This window comes from Branchiostoma lanceolatum, chromosome 7 (assembly GCF_035083965.1).
Source record: "Branchiostoma lanceolatum isolate klBraLanc5 chromosome 7, klBraLanc5.hap2, whole genome shotgun sequence".
NCBI classification, from domain to species: Eukaryota; Metazoa; Chordata; class Leptocardii; order Amphioxiformes; family Branchiostomatidae; genus Branchiostoma; species Branchiostoma lanceolatum.
In genome coordinates this window covers 19368692-19391555 of record NC_089728.1, presented here as the reverse complement: position 1 = coordinate 19391555, position 22864 = coordinate 19368692, and the positions used below count along the sequence as shown (strand labels likewise).

At 39.7% G+C, this 22864-nt stretch overlaps 1 protein-coding gene across 1 annotated transcript; it reads left to right on the top strand.

Moving 5' to 3' along the window:
• Window positions 1–3799: 3799 nt before the first annotated feature.
• LOC136438683 (uncharacterized) lies at window positions 3800–19944 on the top strand. Its single transcript, XM_066433598.1, has 19 exons — window positions 3800–3870; window positions 4285–4380; window positions 5024–5125; window positions 5419–5493; window positions 6395–6573; window positions 7216–7315; window positions 8534–8624; window positions 9436–9511; window positions 9734–9815; window positions 10522–10590; window positions 10964–11062; window positions 11823–11895; window positions 12423–12574; window positions 13769–13899; window positions 14964–15079; window positions 15996–16238; window positions 17320–17370; window positions 18587–18856; window positions 19431–19944. Exons 1-18 carry the CDS (start codon window positions 3802–3804, stop codon window positions 18847–18849), a joined length of 2067 nt encoding a protein of 688 aa, XP_066289695.1. The 5' UTR covers window positions 3800–3801; the 3' UTR covers window positions 18850–18856; window positions 19431–19944.
• Window positions 19945–22864: the final 2920 nt, after the last annotated feature.

Below are 22864 nucleotides of genomic sequence, written 5' to 3'. Positions count from 1 at the left end.
ATGATGACCTTAAGCCCCTGTCACACTTGTGTTTATATACGAGTCCGCATGAGTTTCGTATTAACATGTTTTGTGTTTAGGTTAATTTTGCAGCCGCAGAAGTAATTTCTTAGGTTCGACCACTTGGCTGCACAATGGTGGGTCAAAGTAGAAAACAACATTGTCCCCGCAAACTTTACTTAAACCCCAAAAAAATGTTAATGCGGAACTCATGCGCACTTGAATATGCGCACAAGTGTGACAGAGCCCTTACCTGAGTGTGGGAACAGTCGCATGTCGGGTAAACCTCTGCGCAATTCAGACCGGCTGGGCGCTAGACAGACTTTCCGACTGGTGACGGCAGCTCTATTCACGACACCATGTCGGGTTCGTCTTCAAGCACACTCCACTCACCCGGCCTGGTGATAGACAGGCTAGAACTCGCTGAAACATCACTGATTGGCGTATGCAAGAAGCGCAAAAAGAAACGTAACCGCGGCAGCTAGCTATACGTGCAGCATAGTAGGCAGAATGCGCAACAAAAAAAGCAGGGCCCTCTTTATGGCTGTAGTAAAGAAGTAACCAATGGGACAACATAACCGTTTCTTTTTTTCAAATAGTGAATGATCTGTAATCTGTTTCTGACTACGAGAGCATGTATTTCTGTCGATGTCTGTATAGAAAAACAGTGATTGTTTTCTCTGTTCAGCGTCACACGTGCAGCATAGTAGGCAGAAGGCGCAACAGAAAACGCAGGACCCTCTTTCTGGCTGTATAGTAAAGACGTAACCCATGGGACAGCATATCGGTGCTTTTTTTTTAAATCGTAAATGATCTGTAATCTGTTTCTGACTACGAGAGCATGTATTTGTGTCGATGTCTGTATTGAAAAACAGTGATTATTTTCTCTGTTCAGCGTCACACGTGCAGCATGGTAGTCATAATGCGCAACAGAAAACGCAGGGCCCTTTTCCTGGCTGTAGTAAAGAAGTAACCCATGGGACAACGTATCGGTTCTTTTTCTTAAAATAGTAAATGACCTGTGTCTGACTACGAGAGCATAAATTTGTGTCGATGTACGTATAGAAAACGCAGGGCCCTCTTTCTGGCTGTAGTATAAAAGTGACCCATTTTTAGAATAGTGAATGATCTGTAACTTGTCTCTGACTCCGAGAACATTAATTTGTGCCGATGTCTGCATTTAAGAACAGCGATTAATTTCTCTGTTCAGCGTCACACGTTTCGTCATGCGAAAAATCGTACCCCTAGTCATGTAATGAAGTCTTTATGTTTATCCATGAAAGTCTTTAATCACAGTGTAATTGCTTTTTAAACACGGGTCCTGTCCTTTTTGTTCTGTCTGGAGCCCAAGGCACCAGCCCTTCCGAGAAGGGACACTATCCCGCCAGTCATCCTAATTCATTGGTCTCATTTGAAGACAGACGAGACGTTTAAAAGACTACCACGGCTCTTTTTCGGTGAATCCAAATTATGATTTAAACATCCATTGGAACCATTGAGAACATATTTTGTTTCTTTGCATATTAAGCATATGATTTTCTCAAGCATCACTTGAGCTATCTATAATTCAAATATCATGACAATCAGTCAACCCCTTCTTGAGATACTGGCTAAAGGTTTTGAAGGGATTCAGCTCGAGTCTCTCTTTACTAGACGCACAGAAGAGACAACTAGAGGGCACTGCAAAAAGCTCGAGGTTCCCTTAGCAGGGGGTAGGCTCAGGAGTCAGTCCTTCAGTGCTAGAGTAATTAGTGACTGGAATGCACTACCACAATCTGTGGTGGTTTCTAAGACAGTCAACGAGTTTAAAGCAGGGCTGGACAATCATTGGGAGAATCACAACACATGAGTAACGTTCGAGACCTATCTATAAATAAAATATCATGACAATCAGTCAACCCCTTCTTGAGATACCTAAAAGTTTGCTCCTGCAGCTCCATACCTACGTGACTACTCTCATACCCAAGAGCTATCTTTCACTAGCAAATCATGACCATAGCATATTCAGAACACGAGATATCAACACTGGAAGTTCCGCTGCAGTACCATAGCAAATTACTGGGGGGGGGGGGGGCAAAAATCTTATCATTTGGAGGTCTCACAAGGATCGACCCACCTATAAAGCATGACGACAATCCATCGAGACATTCGCGAGTTATTGCGTTTGCAGACATACACATTCGCACACACACACACATGCGCGCGCGCACACACACACTCACACATATACACACACGAACGCTGTACAACACATAACCTTCTCGGCGAGGGTAATAAACTGAGCAGTAGTTTGTCATGCTACACTATGTGAAGGTAAACAATATGTCCTTGTAAACTTTTGCCTTTCTAGTCTTTAGGTTGGAACTCCGGGCACTACCCTTTCCAAGAAGGCACATACCACACTCGCCTGGACTGGTGATAGACAGGCTAAAACTTGCTAAAACATCACGGTTTGGCGTATGCAAGAAGGGCAAAAAGAAACCTGACCGTGCGTGGCAGCTAACTATATGTGCAGCATATTACTAATTATTAGGCAGAATGCGCAACAGATAACGCAGGGCCCTTTTTCTGGCTGTATAGTAAAGAAGTAACCCATGGGACAACATATCGGTGCAAATAGTGAATGATCTGTAACTTGTTTCTGACTACGAGAGCATGTATTTGTGTCGATGTCTGTATTTAAAAACTGTGATTATTTTCTCTGTTCAGCGTCACACGTGCAGCATAGTAGGCAGAATGCGCAACAGAAAACGCAGGGCCCTCTTTCTGGCTGTAGTATAAAAGTGACACATTTTTAGAATAGTGAATGATCTGTAACTTGTTTCTGACTCCGAGAGCATTTATTTGTGTCGATGTCTGCATTTAAGAACAGCGATTATTTTCTCTGTTCAGCGTCACACGTTTCGTCATGCAGAAAATCGTACCCCGAGCCATATAATCAAGTCTTTGTGTTTATCATGAAAGTCTTTAATCACATGTACAGTGAAGTAATTGCTTTTTAAACACGCGTTCTTTCCCTTTTGTTCTGTCTGGAGCCCCAGGCACCAGCCTTTCCGAGAAGGAACACTATCCCGCCAGTGTTAAGTGTTTAGATTGGCACATCCAGTCACTTAACCCTCTCCAAGAAGGCACATACTCACCAATATTTTTAGACCTAATGCATGTCCCATAAATGAACGATCACACGGTACCGGTGTGTCATTCTAGGAGTTAATTGGGGAGTTGAGAAAACTATAAGATTGAGATATGATTAACCAAGTTTAGTTAAGTGCCAGCACATTTTTCAAAATATTATTTCCCTCCTGCTACAGGAATTGAAACATTATAGAGACATTACCGCTTACACAGGCCTTGGAGTATTTTTGCCTGATCGGACTGAACATCAACTGGAAAACCCTCCGAACAGCGATTATACCCGGCCCCATAATCTAGTTTAGACCAGGCCAGGGCAGGGATTGATTATAGGCTTTTAGACCGGTGTATTCGTCCTATAAATCAGTCCAGTAACCTATTTGTGAGAACATCAAAGGACTGATTTCACGCGCGAATTTTGTTATTTCATGGCGCTTCTATAATGCTGTCGAAACAATGTAGAAATCTTTATTGACACGACAAAAGTACAGCGACTTTCTTAAGGTCTTCTACAACTATACATGCAGACAACAAACAATGGTAACGTTATACAGAATGATTAACCTAAATACAAGTATATGAATACTTCAATATGTCGAGTTTAACGTATATATCATGCACAGCGGCAAGCATTGATCTAATATCTTTATCTATGTTACAGTTGACACGATGGCGGTCTGGATCGGCATCTTGCTGACGGCTGCATTTCTCTCTTCGATTGAAGCGTCGATTATTGAGGTACCGTTTCAAATGTGCCAATACGAGCTGTCATATTCCTCCTGAATTATGGCTTTATGTATGTTGTAGGTGTATGTAATATGTTATATTGTTGCCGTGACAGTACCCAGTGAATTGCTGTGATAAAATTAACCAAATATACATGTTTTAGCACATCTGCAATGTTTATTTGTGGGCATGCTGAGCACTGGAGTCCCCTGAAATAGAACTGGAATAGAAATGCTTTTATGTACATGTCGCTTAGAACACTAGATGTCCACTATAGAATAGACTGTGGAATAAAAAGCATACCTTATGTCCTTAATGAGGAAAGTGCTGTCCGGATATTGTGCTGTGTTCTATCTCTATGAGGCGTGATAGTGTGAATGGAAAAATATATTAATCAAACTCTCTCTTAAATTTTTCTTCCCAAAGCGTGCTGCGCCAAGTGATCCTAACAAGCTTCAGGATATCCCGTTTTGGAACAAATCCCGTCTGTGCAACTATCACGAATGCTTCACCAAACTGAAGGTTAGTTAAACCACTTTCAAAAAATTAACATGGTGAATGAAAATAACATAGGAGGATATAGTCTCCTTGTGTTCAATGAATGTTTTGGTTGGTCCATTTAACAATGGCACATAAAAATGCTAATCTGTGTAAGTCAGATGTCTATTTTCATTTCCTACGTTTTTCATTCATAGCTGCTAAGGTAGGGTGAGGTGCAACATTTGCGAAACTGGACAGCCTTCTTAGTTCACAAATATCTAACAATTGTGCCATACTTAACAAATGTCAAACGAGGGGGAGGTGCGATTTCATGTTGCATTTACTGCTTTACAATGAAAATACACACGCATATAATGCCATACCCATTAATATTCCTTGTCTTCCACATTCGAAGAATATGCGCACTTTGTTTATATTTGGCAACATTGTATATATTTTCCATATCCTAATGCTGACTTGCACAAATGTGTGGGCCCCAAGGGCTACAGAAATGGAGATGGGCGCCACCCCTATGCGTGTTTTCAGGACGCCCGTGTCACTTTAACTTAACCTAATGCACATTCCACCTTCCTAGCTCACTGTGGATTTAAAACTAGATTACAACAGATTCCTTAATTACAATTCTGTAGGTTAAACACTTATTTTTTGCACAATTCCTTTACAGACGTGGCCAGAAGTGCCTTATTACCTGGTAAAGGACGGGCACTTTCTTGTTGACTGGACGACAAAGTACATTCGCATTTCTCTGACCTACAACAAGAACGCCGTGAGTAACAACACAATTATACTTTTGATAATAAAGACATCATACTTTGCTGCTTTAACGGAACATAATGAAATTATCAATAATATAATATGTCAATGCTGATTAATAAAACCCATGTGTGAAATGCTGTAAGATTACCTAGATACGAAGTGATGCAGTACAAAATTGCATTTTCAAACATATTAGTTAAGATAGGGTTTGGACCTTCTCGAGATTTGTATCATTATGTTTTCAAATTATATGCCTTATTGTTAAAAAATATTAGCTTATTAACCTCACTTCTCTTCTCACAGTTCGAAAAGGTGTTCAAGAAAGATCGCCAGGCAGTCGAGAACCACGCCATGGAAATGATTTCTATCTTAGACAAGGTACACGTGAGAACTGCGAAGTGATATGGTTTAATGTTGGCCCCATATTTCACCTCTGCTGCCCAGTACAGTCAAACTTGTTCTCAGTATTGAACAAAAGAATAGAACAAACATTGTTGTTGGGAGAGGTGGTTGCTTTAGACATGTTGGTTAGACAAATAGATTTATCTTCTTAAAGAAAAATGATGTAATTTATAGTGCATAAGACACCAATGACATCAAAATAAAGAATTTCCTGAAATTACATAAACGATAATAGCATTGTTTGATAACATGGAAATTTTTAGAAAATATTCACACTTCGGATGTTATTGAATATAGAACCATCAAAAGATCATACCTCCAGCTTTTGCTTCTTCTCACAAAGTATTACATTAATCAATGACTTGCCCACTCATGACGTCACAACGAACATGGCAACCGATGTGTAGCTTGGCACTGCGGCTCGGAAAGAACGTTATTTTTATAAACTAACAAAATAGATATTCTTATGTCCTTTCATTGAATGTTATCACAATGATTAAGCACTATTTGCTCATCAAATGTTTTTCACAAGCCGTGGTGTAAGGTTCCGAACCGGCTGCCGTGTTCATTGTGACGCCATGAGTGGGCATTAGTCACTGATTGATGTAGTCATCTGGTGAAAAGAGAAGATTAAACAGTTGGAAGTGAGCGGAGTGATGGTTCAATGTTAGATAACATCAGAAGGGCCTAAATTTGTTTTAAACGTTTATATTCCTTGAATGATGCTACTCCTATTCCAGATAATAAGAAAATGTTTTATTTTGGTGTCTTATTCACTTAAACACATTCTAACTTTTTTTCAACCTCATATACTTCTTCCATGGTGTTTCCATATTGAAGATCAGTCAATATATACTTCTGTCTTTGGATTTTGTAGGCTTATAGGACGATCAACTTTCGGGTACTCCTTACTGATGTAGAGATCCTTGAAGACTTCTGGCCTGGAGAAACGGAAAATCCACATCTCTATGATTATCTGAAGCCCAAAGTCCGACAACACATTTGGAACAAGCTACAGTCTTCAGCCAAGAAGTTTGACACGGCAGCATTCATCACGTATGTGTGTGTTATAAAAATCTTGATGTACGATCAGCACATGTTTTACGTTTCTCCGATAAGAAGATATTTTTTTTAGCATGTTGCCTTGAAGCAAACATATAAGATAGTCTGTGCTCTAGCTCGACGAGACCATACATGTACCTCATGAAATGTTTTGAGAGTTTTTCCAAATTGTTTGCATGGTGATGTTCACCTAGTTCAAAGGAAACCCAAGCAATATCAGGGCCCCAAAGTCGGGTTTTGAAAGTCAATTTATTTCGCAATTTCTAGACATGATTAGTTAAGACTATCACAATGTATAGCAACGTCCATGATGCAAACATACGACATTGTTGTAATGTGAGAACTCACTGAAAATGGTGGCTGGAGTTTTCGTAGGCTCGCGAAACTAAGGGGATCATCATACGGCACGAACTGGCGCGGTTTTAAAATGCTCAATGTATGAAGTTATTACGCAATGTGCTGAGCAAAGTTAGTAAATATCACAACCATAAAGATTTCAGCATCATTTTATTTCCATTTTTTAGGCACTAATGTTGCTTTGGTTGCCTTTAAGTAATGAGAAGTATGATATTCCCTCCAAACCTCTCTAATACCTTTTGGTAGTCTGTGTCACAGATGTATTTTCTTGATTTATAGGGGGCCGCCATTTTACTCAGGATCTCGCGCAATCGGCCATGCTATGGGGGACCTCTGCGAGGTGTTCAACGTCAACGACTACCCCTTCATCGTCATTGGAGTATGTTTCATACGTTATTTGGTGGATGATTGGGGTAGGGTTGATAAAGTATTGTAAAAAATTTAAAAAAAATTGTAAAAAAAAATTTAAACAAATTGTAAAAAATTTTACAAAAATTGATTTTTTTTTAATTTTAAAAATAAGATAAAAATTGAATTAATTTTTTTTTAATTTAAAAATCTCGGCGGTTGTTGCTACTGGGTCACCACATAGCGTGGTGTCCGAGGGAAAAAAGTAATCTCGAGCAGCCTAATGCTAAATAGACAGTGAAATGCTAGGTTTAGATTAATCTGTATTTATTCATTCATTTTTTTCCATACTTGCGGCAAGATCTGATAGCTTAGCGTGTAATGTTTTCCATCAGAACTACACAGCTGTTTCATTCACCGTCATTTAATGCCACCTGAGCTTAAATGTATTTTATAACATAGCCAGATGGCGTCGACCAATTAAAAGCCTCCATTGCCCATGTGTTATGACGCCATAACACACCCGTTCGACCGTTCCATTATGTAGAGGGGGAGTTTATGTTCTTGTTAACATTCGTATAATGTTTATTTGTTCCCAAAAATGTTCACTATCTCACAATAAATCAAATATTTTGCAAGCATATGACAAAATAGAATAAACCATTTCAATACAAGTCAAATCTAAACGGGCGGAAAGAAAACAGTATTCAGACACCCAGCAGGGAGGAATGATGATAATAGATAAAAGAATAGATTCGAAAAAAGGTTTGACATGCCAAGATTGCAATGTAATGGAATATTATCTGTGGAAATTTTGGTTTTCAAAATGAAATCTATTATCTTCGCTCACTCTGCGGTTTTATTCGGTGGTTATAGCACATGGCCGGGCGTTATGACACCATATACACCTCGGGGCGGGTCATTAACCCTTAATTTCAGACGGTATAATTAGCCATTGTTCGTACCTGTAATTGCAAAGGACTTTAGCCATCCTCCTTGTCATTACTTTTCATAATCACCCCTTTTTAGAAAACAAGGGCCATTATTAAATATAATGACCCGGGTTTTGTAGACAAAGGCCCAAAACAATCAGAATACTTTCACCGGGCATCAGTCAATTTGTTGATTTAATATCCGACTTAAAATACTACTTATAAAAAGAGTTAGTTGTAAAGAAAGCAGCGTCTTATGTATGTGAATTCACTTGATTTAATATGGGTTTATTCAAACTGTATTTCCGATGTAACAGTACAGCAAACTTTTGAGCGGAAGGCCTGCAGACCTGCTGGGTATCATGACACATGAGATGGGACATCAGTTCCATCTTGGACACCCAGCTGGTGAGACACTGATCTTATTTTTGTTTGTTTGTTTGTTTGTTTGTTTGTTTGTATTGCATACCCGGTAAACCGCATCAAGGCGTAACACACCAGGTTTGTACTAAAGAGTACAAGCTGCAAATCCAGACAGATTTATATGATCCACACACACACCGGGACATACTCTTTTCCATAAGTGTGTTGGGTTCTTTAACGTGCTTGAGTTGTGGCTCTCCTGAAACACGGGACCTCCATTTAACGTACGATCCGAGGGACGTCCCTAACCAAAGCTAGATACTCATTTTCACCTGAGTGAAGTGGGGGAAGTCGTGTTAAGTGCCTTTCCCAAGAGCACAACGTCAACGGGACAAATCAAGGAACCCGGATTCGAACACGGTATTTCTGGGGCCAAACACCCTGCCACTACGCCACCACGACGCCACTACATTGATTCATTCTTTCATGGTTACATATTCAAGATATGCAATGGTAGCATCCGCACTACTTTTCTCATCAGGTATATTAACCGTCACCTATGTTGCTGTACTAATTCATCATCAGGCACGTTGATTGTGACCTGAGTGACTTATACACTGCAAAGTAACTTGTATCCTTCCGCCGTTAAGTCAACATGGCAGATAAATAGATAGAATGAATATTAACCGTTATAAGCTCATGAATATGACTTTACTGCGTTTGCTTGATATAAATAAGCATCTTGGCGTCGGCAATAGTTAATATGAAATTTGTTTTTGATGGTTTCGTTTCGATTGCCGGAAAATGCTGTACATTGTTTTGTGGACCTGAACAATGTTTTTTTTTTACCCCGTAGATCCTCTGGAGGGAGGAGAAGACCCGTGTCCGACGATGAAGCTGTTTGGATCATCCTGCACCATGAAAAGTAATGGGTGATAAAACAATCTAATTTGTTGACTACCCAAAACTTTAACTCCTTTTTCATTTACATCTCAAGAGAAATCCTTTGGATGTAAGAGCGGGTATAAAATCAAACTGCTTTTGATTTCGGTTTCTTTATTTTTCTTTATCCTCATAAAATATTTGTCATAAATTTTAGGGCCAGAACGATATCAATTCTCATTTTCTATAATATTCTGCCTTCTACATTTCAGATATCCGAAATCTTTCGGCCTGGATTTTTTCCACAAGATCAAAACACGCGACTTGACCTGCCTCGACCGGAAACCGACCCAGGTAAGCTAAAGGCATGTGAATTGTCTTCCGTGTAAATAGGTTTATCTGTTGCTTTTTTCCCCGAAATGTAGCCTTTCTACACAGAGTGGTGGATATATTGTTAACAACGAGCAGATTATTATTTTTCACAGATTTTTCCAAGATGGTTTCAAAGCATCTCAAGATTTTTTCAACAACCTCTTGTATCTTGAGTTTGTTTTCGAAGCATCTTGAGATGCGATGAAAAAATCTTGAGATGCTTTGAAACATCCGGGAGAAATCTTGAGACCCTTTCAAAGATCTCAAGATTGTCTAATAAAATCTAAGGATCGTCTCAGAATCTCAAGCTTGTCTCATAAAATCTCAAGATTGTTTCATAGAATCTCAAGATTCATCCGCAAATCTAGAGATTTTCCAAATAAATCTTGAGATTTTTTTTCCTTTTCAACGAAGCGTGAAGACCTCCGCTGGGGGTCATTATGATCCATTGTGTATCAGAGAGGTTTTTCACAAAATATTGGATATGTACCTTTAATCTGTGAACAGTCAGGAGCATTAGTCCAAAATGCTCTGCTCATCCCAATAAAAATCTACTCGATACCGTCACTTATTTTCGCGCAAGTGATTCATATTTAAACACACATTTTTTTCATTGCAAAATTATATAAACTATTGCCTTATATCCACAACGCTAATTATATTGTACTCTATGTATTAACTTTTTCAGAGTGAGGTATTCAAATGTGGAAACGGGGTTCTCGACAAGGGAGAGGAATGTGACTGTGGGTCTAGCAAGGTATTACCTTAGTTTTGTTGATATTCATTTTCACCCCAAAGACTGTGTGAAATGACACCCGGAATGATAAGTACTGTACTACCAAAAATTGTTTTCCTTTTTTTCTTGTTTTTCGTTCTAACAAGAAAATTTTACTGTCATCAAGAATATTATTCTGTGTACAAGAATCCCTGTTTCAAGCACAAACAAGAATCCCAGTTTTGAATTACATCCAAGAATTTTCTGTCAACTTAAACCAAGTATGTTCAAGCAAATTATTCTAGTAGAATCTATTTTTCAAGAAAATATATACTATGGGAAGAATCTAAGAATACCAAATTTGACCAACCAAATTTCAATTTACGGACGTATCTTTTGAATGTCTAAACCACAGAACTGCCTGCTGCATGACCCCTGCTGTGATGGGCAGATCTGCAAGCTGAAGAGGGGCTCCCAATGCGCTGAAGGGCAAAAATGCTGCAAGAACTGCAAGGTTCCTATTTTTATTTTCGCAGAGAAGATTATGTTTTCGATTGAGCCAGTTGTTGGGTGGGTCTGTATTTATGTCAAGAACATAACTTGAGAAAACTTCGATGGTAGGTGTGTAGTGGTTGTGGGAGGAAGGTCAAGTTCGAAAAAGGTTTACCTGGCGTTTTCCAACAGTACTGCAGCGGGATTTGTATATGGACAACATAACTCTAGAAGCTGTTGATGGATCTGTATGACATTTAGTGGGTGCGTAGGGATTGCAGAAAGGATGGTCAAGTTCGATAATGGGCTTTCTAATGGGTACCTAAGGTACTGCAACAGAGCTTCAAAATTATGGGGCATATTTTCTGCAAGTGCTATGGTCATGATTTTTGTGTGCTAGATAGCTCATGCCACAGGAAGTAAGTTTTGGCCCCCTAGCGGCTTGTTTAATTTGTTCATTAATTGTCCTTTAACGCGTCCGTTAATTTCTCCATCTTGACGTGTTTGTTTCGTTCATTCAGCTCTGGTGAGAATGAGTATCTACTAGTTTCATTTAGGCTTGATCTCATAAACGGGACGTAAATCGGAGATCCTGTGTTCTCAGATCCATACCTTCAGCAGGTCTGAGAGCCCGGCACACTTATAGAAAAAAACAGGGGTCCATCCAGGTTTCAGTGGACCAGGCCTTATACTAGCACAATCACTTCTAAGTCTTGTAACGCCCATGCATGGACTATATCTTAGCCACTTAAACCTTACTACAGCTTTACTCTCGTCAACAGGTGGACATGGAAAGCTGCCCTGTTGGCTCACCAACATCTTCCAAACGCCGACTGTGGCTCCCGTTGGAATACAGTAAGGAACTAAGATTTTTTTCCGAAAATAGATTTATCAGGTTGATAGGGTATAGGAGATTAATTTTTACACAACAAGGTAATCTCACCTGCTAACGTGTCGGGGAGGGGGACAAGGTAATCGACAAAGAGGATAACAGACGCACCGAGACGAGCTAAGGGGGATACAAACTTAGCGACGTTTTGGACAGTGTTCTCACCGCAAAAGCGCCACCTACTTATATCGGTTAGAAGCAGTACTCCAGTCAGAAGCTTTGAAAAAGGTGTCTAACAGACACCGAAACGTTAAGAGGTGAGATTACCAGGTTGTGTAAAAAGAATCTCCTATACCTTAGGCCCTAAGACTTTATTTTGCAATACTTTTATTGGATTACAATCAATACATAGCTATGATAGTCATCTTTCATAGCATTGACATTAGTTTAGAATCATAAGTATGGCTTCTTCCCATATTTTTCGAGTTATTTCATATACGTGTTGCATGAAGAAGTATTCTTGTAAAATGACATGTGTTTAAATCATCGGCAGCTTCGACCTACAAAGAGATTACGTCACCCTCATCTGGTTTCATTGAGGCGATTCCATCTGGAAAATTTACACCCCAGAACGAGGTTTTCAGCTGGCTGCTGCGCGCTCCGGCTGGCAAGAAGATCAGGCTGACCCTATTTGTGCCTCAAATGGTAAGTAAAGTATCAAACCCCTGACAAATGTCACCATATGCACCCAGCCACCTAGTGCTGCGTACCGGTACTGTGTACCGGTACTGTACCGTGAAAATCGATTAGGTACAGGTCCAAATACCGGATCATGAAGTACCGGTACTGTACCGATATAAATCTACACCAAGTCTATGCTTATTTTATGACTGATATCCTAACCTCATAGCCTCATGCAACACCAAACATGACCAAAGTGACACATTGGAACAGCGTTACTAATATGCAACAGATCATTCAGGAGGGCCGGGAGTTTGACGGTAGGAACCAAGATATATTCTGTGAAAAAAGATGCTGACAGGTTGTAAACAAGCTTTTTAATGTTTCTGTCATCATTGAAGAAGTTCAGAAGAACACATGTTAATTTGACCTGTACCTAAACTTCTGTACCGGTACCTGTACCTGTACCTGATGTTACGTTCAGGTACGAAGCACCATGTTATGTTGCACGATAGGTTTCCGGCAACCAACATTCCTAGGATATGGAAGTAGTTACAGGCCAGATTACCCTGTCAGTAGTAGAAAAAATGTGCAGAATTTTCAATTGCTGACGGGATTTTTTCTGTCAGCAGTGGACATTTTTTTACTGCTGACAGGATCATTTTTTAAATTCTAGATCTCCTGATAAAAAGCAAGTGTTTGCCTGCTTTTCCACCATTTGTCGGACGCGTACAGCTGACTATATAAATCATGTTTGTAGCAGTCTTTCCACTGGTCAAGCCCCTAAAGGAAGGACGTTGGACAATTAGCGTTTGTGCTACACAGATTATTATTTAGGCATGTTTATAACGATATGATATTGTACCTAAAAATATATTATCTGTACCCATGACAGGGATTGCTAATATTTGTTACATATATCAAAGATATATCAGATTCTACACGAGTTCGACCCACAAAGAAAAGGTACCAAGGACGTATTTGGGCCCCTGGTATGTGACCTTGGTACTGCAGCAGAACTTCCATTTTTGGGACCTTTTGACCTCAACATGCTATGGTTTCTATGTTCGGATGGCGGATAGCTTGTGATATAAGAAATGAATGCTGTAGGTTTAGGCCCCCTAGCAGCTTACTCTGGAACTGCATTGACGTTTTTGTCAAAGTTTTCCAAGGAGAATAACTGAACAAAGGAACGATATGAACTATATGTTTCTCCAGAGTACGGATTCCGACCTGGCGTTCGACGTTTGGATCGGGTGTCCCTATGACTGGATAGAAGTGCGAGATGGAGCGAAGGCGACGTCACCACTCATCGGACGCTACTGCACTCCATTAAGGAACCCTATCATGTGAGACAATACTTCTGTCATTTCTTTTAGCTACATGCTGTTAGACGTCAAATCTATATAGCATATATAGCATAGAAATGAATACGCCGAAAATAGTTACTCAAGCAACTGGTCACTGACGAAAGACAGCGGATGCTGTCTAAAACGTCTGACTAAGACAGCGGATGCTGTCTGAAACGTCTGACTGTTTCAAAATATTACCCAGTTTCTTGAGTAGCTATTTTTGGCGTATCTTACTACCTGGATGTCTAACCTTCATCAACGCATAGAAAGGGATATATGTTGTTTTCTTGTCACTTTCTTCATCTATTCAGTATGTTTCATGATATCAATGTATAATAGTTGACACTCTTTTTTTGGCAAACTTCCATGAAATTTGATTTCATTTCAAAGTTACACCTACGATGTGCATGTTGGGAACGTGTGTCACCATGAGAAAGCCTGTGTGATGTTTTTGTAGGGAAATTTTTGGCTTTTACTGACCGAAGATAACTCAAAGTTGGGTTCCTGTGCTGTGAAATAAAAACTAAATGGCCTGCAGCTTAGCTTGTAGCAATGCCTTTACTTGTGCATGAAAAATGGGTGCGGGGTGAAATATCCTACGTTTGCTAGCAAATACTGCCGTTCCGATAGGAAACCAAAACTTCTCCTCCCAATGGAGCCTTCGATACATAAAACAAAGAAATACGAATTGACAAAAATAAATAGCTGCTCTTGGACTTCATATCAATTAGTAGCCTGCAATTAAAAAAAAACAACCTTGAGTTCATAAATGATTCTGGTTTGAGAGGAAAGAATGAATACAGTTTGATAAATGTCAAAATCTATTGGCGATTAACTTTTGTCACTGCCGCCAATGCATACATTTATGGAAAGGTCCACATTGATGAATTGATGGTGATTGATAATAAATTGATGATAATGAACTGAATGATGATGATGATGGTGATGATGAATCGATGATCATGACAAAGATTACGATGATGATTATGAAATGAATGATGTTGTTGATTATACATCGATGATGATAACATCTTCTGTCCTTGTCTCTTCAACGGCACAAGGTCGTCTTCCAACGAGCTGCTGGTGCGCCTGCGCAGTGACAGTTCGTTCGACAGCCACTTTGTTATCGGATACGAGTTCGACCCACAAGGTGCCAAGGACGCATCTGGGCCCCCTGGTATGTGACCTTGGTACTGCAGCAGAACATCTTTTTTTTTTCCTGAACATGCTATGGCCTTTATGTTTGGATGGCGGATAGCTTGTGATGTAAGAAAGAAATGCTATAGATTTAGGCCACCTAGCAGCTTACTCTGGAACTACATTGGCGTTTTTGTCAAAATCTTCCAAGGAGAATACCTGAACAAAGGAACGTCGGATTTCCATGACATTTAATATGCAGGCAACTTAGACAGAGATGTACATAATGAAGTGCAATTTATGCAAACTTGGACTTAATTTGCATAACTAATGGGGAAATCTATATTTCCATTCCAGCCATGTTGTAGCAGCTAAAATCCGTTAGTTTCGAAACTGGGGCAAATATTCCCCATGCTAGTGGTCAAGTTACAAAGGGATATACGACCAAATCTGTAAACTTGCTTTTATAATGTGGATAGCTTAAGTGTTACTTGATATAATGAAATGGTAATTATGCAAATCAGAATCTAAGGTCTGAGGTCCTCATTTGCATAAAATATATTTCATGACGATATGAGGTCTCTTGTTTAAGCTAGCTATTGCATGAATGGAAAGCATAAAGAGTGTGGCAATGCAACGCACTATTAATTGCTTTAAACATTACTGGAATTTTCTTCACAATTGGCTCGATCATACCAAAGGCTTGCCTCTTCTTGACAACATTGTCATTATATAATATATCATTCGTGGAGAGGTCTATCCCCTTCCTCCCTCTGTTTGTTTGCTTTTGTGTGTGTGTGTGTGTGTGTGTGTGTGTGTGTGTGTGTGTGTGTGTGTGTGTGTGTGTGTGTGTATTTGCGTTGGTGTCTGTGTGTGTGTGACCGTGCGTGCCTGTGCGTGTGTTTTTGTTAGTTCTTCTCATATATATTCATCATGCATGTATTCTTCTGTTTCAGAATGTCAAACAGGAAACGGTCGATCTTATCGTGGAGCTTGGTCCATCACCGAGTCGGCCCGACTGTGTCAGCGTTGGGACAGTCAGACTCCACATAGCCACGCTAACACGCCGGCACGCAAACCCTCGCAAGGTCTGGACAACAACTTCTGCCGCAATCCGGACGGAGAGAACTCGGTCTGGTGCTACACGACCGACCCGGGCAAGAGGTGGGAGCGGTGCCCGGTTCCCAAATGCGATGCTGGTATGGTCGTCTGTTTTATATTATCCTATCATTCAGATTTAACACATTTGTGGAAGGATTAACATAACAAGTGACTATCACCTTTTCAAGATGTCAACCCAGACCAGACTGTAAGATTTGGACCATCGCACACCGGGGCATGCCCCTACTCTTTTTCGAAAGGTGTGGTGGGTTATTTAACGTGCGCGGGGTGTGGCTCTCCCCGAACACGGGACGTCCATTGAACGTCCTATCCGAGGGACGTCCCTAACCCTAGATTTACGGAACACATGCGATCCTTACTGTTCGTAAACTCGTAAGAATTCCATGAAATTGGTACATGGATCCCGTAAAATTTGTAAGAATACTCATGCACCATCGGCTGGATATTCATGTGTTGAATAACAATTTCAAACGCCAGTCTTTGTCGGCTAGCGTTTGCTGCAATACTTTCTGAAGTTCATAAGGTCTCATTCATCAATGGGCGCGTTGGTAATGAAGCTATAGGAAATGCACCAATGTCATTCCTTCTCTGTTCAGCACATTTACCCTAGATCATGTGAAAAATTGCCAACTACCAGTTGGTATACAATTCCTTTTTATGGCAATTACAAACTGCTCTTAGCTACACCCCATGCCCAAAAATAGGCGCTTTCCAGCTGAAAGCGCTCGACCGCATTACCGGCAATGTCCGGCTGTGGACGTCCGACCTCGCGCGCGGCTGCCGAACTTGACATGTTAAATTCTTCCGTTACAAACAAGCTTTCATCAGTTTGACGTTTGAGATCAGTCGGGCTGGCTTAAAGGGGATTTCCCACCGATATAAATACACGTTCATGCAGCCGTTAATTTTTTGGGGCACGGACTCTTTTAGGATACCCACTCGGAGTAATACAGGAATGAGACCTTAACTAGGCTGTACTGTCTATTACCGGACAAAGTCAAAGAAATAGAAAAGGACATAGCTTAATATTGTATACGTTTAACACTTTGTTTGGTCAGAGATAGGGCTAGGGTTAGGGATAGGGTTACGACAGAGCGTCTTGGTGAAAAGAAGATTTTTCGTCTAAACCTTTTCCGTGTTCTTTCTTGTCGCCTGCAGTGCTGCTGAACGTTGGCCCAGAAGTGCAAGATGTCTTGAAGGATGCGGGGGGTAAGTACAATAAACAGACAATGCGACAATAGATTTAGTTTTCATACTAACGCAGCATCAGTTATCTCAGATGAATGTATACATTAAATTCTCATGTAAGACATTCTTGAGAACTCACATCGAACATTATTTTAACGCTGCGGTCTTAAAGTAACATACCGCATACCTTCTTATTTTGTAAAGAGTGTGTTTTGACATGGTTGTACTTTCAAGTTATATTTTGTAATTGCTTGATATAGGAATATAAACAGAGAACACAATGCACGTTGATGTTAAGTGAACACCGTTAAGCAAGGTAGCAAAAATTCAGTCCGAAATGGACATTTTGCATACTTCGTGGCATACTAGTATAGATAGATACCTTATACTGTAGAAGTATAATGTAACGTCAGCACCAGGCAGTGGTTCTAATAAATCTGTTATTGCAGTATCAGTAATCCATGAGGTATCTACACTTTAGATACCCAAGTGTTGAACCCTCAAACACCCCAACTGTTTTTTTGCGACTACAATGACATAAATGACCTCAAAATGCTTTGTTCAGTAAAATCGCCCTTTCCACTTTTTTCGCTGAATGCCATTTGCACATTGCTTCATCAATATAAGAGGAATGTTTTGGTATAAGTAATTCCCGTTCATTATCATAATTTATGCTAAAAGATCAGAAGGATCACGTTTTGAACTATACCTATTTAGACCGGTAGGGGAGTTTTGTGGCCCACGCCAAATTTCGTGTTGTATAAATCCTGAACGTCTTACGCTAGAGCCACCAAACTCGGTGATGTTTCATAAAATGTCCTTAACAAATATTTCAAGTCAATAAAGGTTAATCTTTTTCTCCTGTTGCAATGCATGGCAACGGGGTTTTAACAAGCATATTTATAAAATCTGTTAATTTCAGTTCAAACAACGACGTTTCGAGGCTTTGTTGGTACACCACATTATTTTTGCTGGGGTCAAAAATGACCCCAGTGGAATCACTCTAGACTTTCCTCTATAATGGCAACAGTATTGTGCCAATCTCCCTAGAAAACAAGAAGAGGTTAGAATAGATGTCTATTAACAAAGTCACCGAAGGAATTTTTTTCCTGATTAAACATGTCGAAATGGCACATCAAAATCCACGTCTGGGGTCAAAAATGACGCCGTGTTTGAGGGTTAAGACATTTTGTAGACAACAATGTAGATGTCAGTTGACGTTGATATTTCTATTCAGAGTGCTATACGGGGAGAGGAGATTCCTACCGCGGCACAACATCTCTGACCTGGACGGGGCATACCTGCCAAGAGTGGAGCTCCCAAAAGCCCCACGCTCACAAGTACACCCCGGAGCGCCATCCTACCTCCGGCCTAATCAAAAACTACTGCAGGAACCCAAATCCAGTCCACGATCACGCCCCATGGTGCTACACCACTTCTCCGAGCAAAAGGTGGACCTACTGCGCCATACCGAAATGCCTGAAGGGCAAAGGAACCTAATTCTCAGGTAGATTTCTGTCCTACAAAGATGTTACTTATTATCCTGAGTGTTATCCTATTTAGTTTTAATTAGGGGGGGCGGAATGGGAGCCCCGGTAGGATTTGACACTACGGCTAGCATATTCATTTCATCATATAACTTTGTAGTATTTGCAAATAAGAAAGAACATGAAACGAACGCATATTTAAGTATAATTAAGCAATGAAAGGTTATATTCAGTAGCGTCTACCTTGCTTTATCAAATATATGTACATGTCAAGTGCCCGATGGCTATAGATACATTAGCTATTACTTATAATCAACAACTATTATGGAAACTACATATTTCTAAGCAGATTAAATTAGGTGGAAGGGCAAAATGTTATTTTTTCTCAAGCACACAATTCTCCGAGTACTGGGCCTATGGAAGAATATTCTTTTTTTCACCTGAAGATCTGCTTGGAGATTAAGAAATCCCATATAATGTATTTTGACCATTGCACGTCTAATAAATGCATTGTTGTTAACTGTTGAGCAACATTCTAGTTGTTAAACGTAATTCTTCTGGCTAAAAATGTCCATGTTTCTATTTTTTCCTCAGTATCCATCCAGTGGAAGCTAACCGTACATCGACCCTGAACGACAGAACGAGAGTCCGTCACCAAGTTTCTTTGCACTTTCTTTTATGCTTTACACTACCAAAAATCATTTTTCTTGTTTTTCCTTGTACAAATAATTTTTTTCTGTCAGCGAGAATATTCTGTATACAAGAATCCCTGTTTAAAGCACAAACAAGAGTCCCGGTTTTTAGCACAAACAAGAATTGCATCTAAGAATTTTTTCTTAAACCATGAAAGTTCAAGAAAATAATGCGAGTAAAATCTTAAGGAAAGAATCTGTAAGAATACCACATCTGACCAAACAACAAACGTTTCTTATAGTAAGACTGAAAAAGACAATTTTCTTATTTTCGTAGAAAATTCTCATTGGAGAACATCATACTAGAAATATTTTCTTAACTTTGGAAAATAAAATGATAAAATTCCTTGAATAAGAATCTACATACAAAGACTTTCGCAGGTTTCTTGAATTTTCTTGTTTTTTCTTGGTATAAGAAAATCTATTTCAACATAAGAAAACAAGAAAAAAAGAAAAAAAAAAAGAAAAAAATATTTTTGGTAGTATTGAAGTACGTTATTTCTAGTGCTAATAAGCCATTTCATTTTATTAAAAAAGCATTGTTTTAATGGTCTGGTATTGGTTTGGTAATGGACAAGTTATGGTATCCATAACTATGATCTTTTAAATAAATGATTAATATGTTAGAGTTATCACCTTCATTATAACCTCATCAATTGGCAAGTAATAAGTATTACCTTCTTAACAAAATAGATGTAGCAATACAATCAATATCATATTTCTTGAATAACAATTATTTGCTTATACATTTTTGTTCAAAATGTATATACATTTTTGTTCAAAATGTAACAATTTCTAATCATTATACATGCACCCTACACAAAGATAAACGGTGAAAGTGGGGCATTTTATTGTTTATTTTATTTTTTCTTGTTAAGTATCCGGTCATAATCGTCGTATGATATCGACTAGAGCATTTTTGAAAGATTCATCCATGCTTAATACAAAATTCAGCCATCGTATTACTGAAAAGGTTGCTATAGATCTTAGTCGTCGGTTCGTTCTATCACAGTCTGCTAAAAATCTACTCCAGTAAATTCGTGCCACGTCCTACGGCGGTTGTGACCGCGCAGTAAGTACTTTTTACCTGAAAGGTTCTAATCTTTTTTTTTAAATATTCTGGTACATGTATGTCCATAATCTTGGTGTAATAAAAAGGAGGCTTTAATCTTGGGCTACCGCTTTGTTTTTACCTTACGCTTTCACGGAGGTATTGTTATTCGCTGATGTGGTGTTTCTTTATTTGTAGTAACGTAACATGACCAATTAACGTCCGATTTATTCAAAACGTATTTATCTTAAAACCGCGCAGACAGAGCCAAATTTCAAACCCATGGGCAGAAATATCAGCTCTTCTAAAGAGAAAATGCATGTTCTGTAAGTTTTTCTCCGCCTGTTTAACGCCGTGCGAGCATGAATTTATACTAAGGCATATGATGAAGAATTGTGCTAGGGTAACCCATTATCGTCCACTTCTGAATCTTTTCCCTTCTGGCGCTATGCTTGAAGAATCTAGACCAGAAAAAAAAGGCACAGTAACTGTCAAAAGTAGTCAGCAAACAAATGATAGTAAAATCACTATGTCTGTCCGGCCACTTGCTTAACGCGATGGAAAAAAAACAATGTTTATCTGTAAATTTCCCCCACATGCGCGGCACGTGGCGTTCACGTGGTAAACGCATGGCCGTTATGTTTTGCTGTGCAAAAATTAAAGAGATGGCTAAGGATCATACTTATGATGTTCTTTATTGCTCATTAGAACAGGCTTTGGCATAATACACCGCGACATGTGGACATAAGCCAAACCGGACGTAAATAGGTTCTGCACGTAACTAGGTCATGTAACGTTAGTGTTTGTCAACAGTTCCGCAATTTGCATCTGGATGCTAGTCATAATGAAGACACTAACAAGAAAGTTGGTCAAACGTGTCAGAAAGGTTTCGGAAAGATCGCAGGATACAGGTTTATTTATTTGTTTAGTTTTACCACATTTGTGGAAGGATTGACATAACAGGTGACAATCACCTTTTCAAGATGTCAGACCAGACTGTAAGATTTGGACCATCGCACACCGGGGCATGCCCCTACTCTTTTTCGAAAGGTGTGGTTGGTTCTTTAACGTTCGCGGGGTGTGGCTCTCCCCAAACACGGGACCTCCATTTAACGTCCTATCCGAGGGACGTCCCTAACCCTAGATGAGCTACAATGTAGGTACTCATTTACACCTGATTGAAGTGAGGAAAGTCGTGTTGAATGCCTGTCTCAAGTGCACAACGTCGGGCGCATGCTCAGACATGTCTGGGGGCAGCCCGGGTTCGGACTCGGCTCCCATTGTTTGACAGTCGGATGTTCTATCCATTACGCCACACGACGCCACTTTCGCCTCATTCCGGAGTTTTACAACCGTGCGTGGTTGGAAATACCAATGGCCGAGTCCAGGACAAGTATACTAAATGCAACTTGGAGATTGATTATTGAAGATTTGCACAAGATAAAAACATAATGTATTGCCTTGGTGTTAGATTATGTTAAGTAGCTGAGTAATTTGCTTGAGTGCTCGCACTGAGATGATAAGATAAACGTTACCAGAAAGAAACGACACGAGGATCAGAAGTCTGCTTGGTTCAATCTTCTTCAAACGCATATGTCATTTCAACTAGCCAGAACAAATGATGACCGTTGGGGGGATGTTTGTTTGTTTGATTTTTGTTTACTCGCATGTGTAAAAATGTCTAAAAACAAAGATATACAGGGCAAAAAAAAATATGCAGGGGGGCCAGAAGCTTATGTGGCTTGTCGTTGGCGTCCCCTTGAAACTTGATGATAGGAATTATTTTAGTTGTACATAATTAAAACTAAGCAAGATTAAGAAAGTAAAATAATGAAATATTACCATGAATCCTGATGAAATTAATAAATAGAAGAGGAAATGCAAAAAAATTATATGATTTATTAAACATGATAAGTGTGATTACGCTATATATGACCAATGCTAAACTCTAAAATGTTTCATGTAAGATTTTATGAAGTTGTGTTCAGTACCAACAGGAAGTGTCTGTGTGTCTGACAGGTGTGGTGTTCAGCATAAGAACAAAATTGTATTTTGGTGCCTAAAGCCCCCCTCTCGCTGGACCCGCGGCACGCTGGCGGCGTTGCTGCGGCCGATCGAATTGACAAAGCACTCAGCAAATTTCTTTGACGAGGTTTGTGTGTTTTGTTGTCTTTTTGGTCATACTTGTTCGTTTAGAATGATATTCCCATTATAAAGTCAAGGGTAACACAAATCCAGTTTAGGACGCAGCTACGCCGTCAGCGTGCCGCGGGTCAAGTGAGAGG

What these genes read in the sequence shown, in the direction of transcription:
- LOC136438683 (XM_066433598.1), top strand. Translation starts at nt 3,802, where the DNA reads ATGGCGGTCTGGATCGGCATCTTGCTGACGGCTGCATTTCTCTCTTCG. An exon ending in CCATCTTGGACACCCAGCTG is followed by an intron (nt 8,625 to 9,435) that starts GTGAGACACTGA and finishes TTTACCCCGTAG; the next exon opens with ATCCTCTGGAGGGAGGAGAA. An exon ending in TGTCTTGAAGGATGCGGGGG is followed by an intron (nt 17,371 to 18,586) that starts GTAAGTACAATA and finishes ATTTCTATTCAG; the next exon opens with AGTGCTATACGGGGAGAGGA.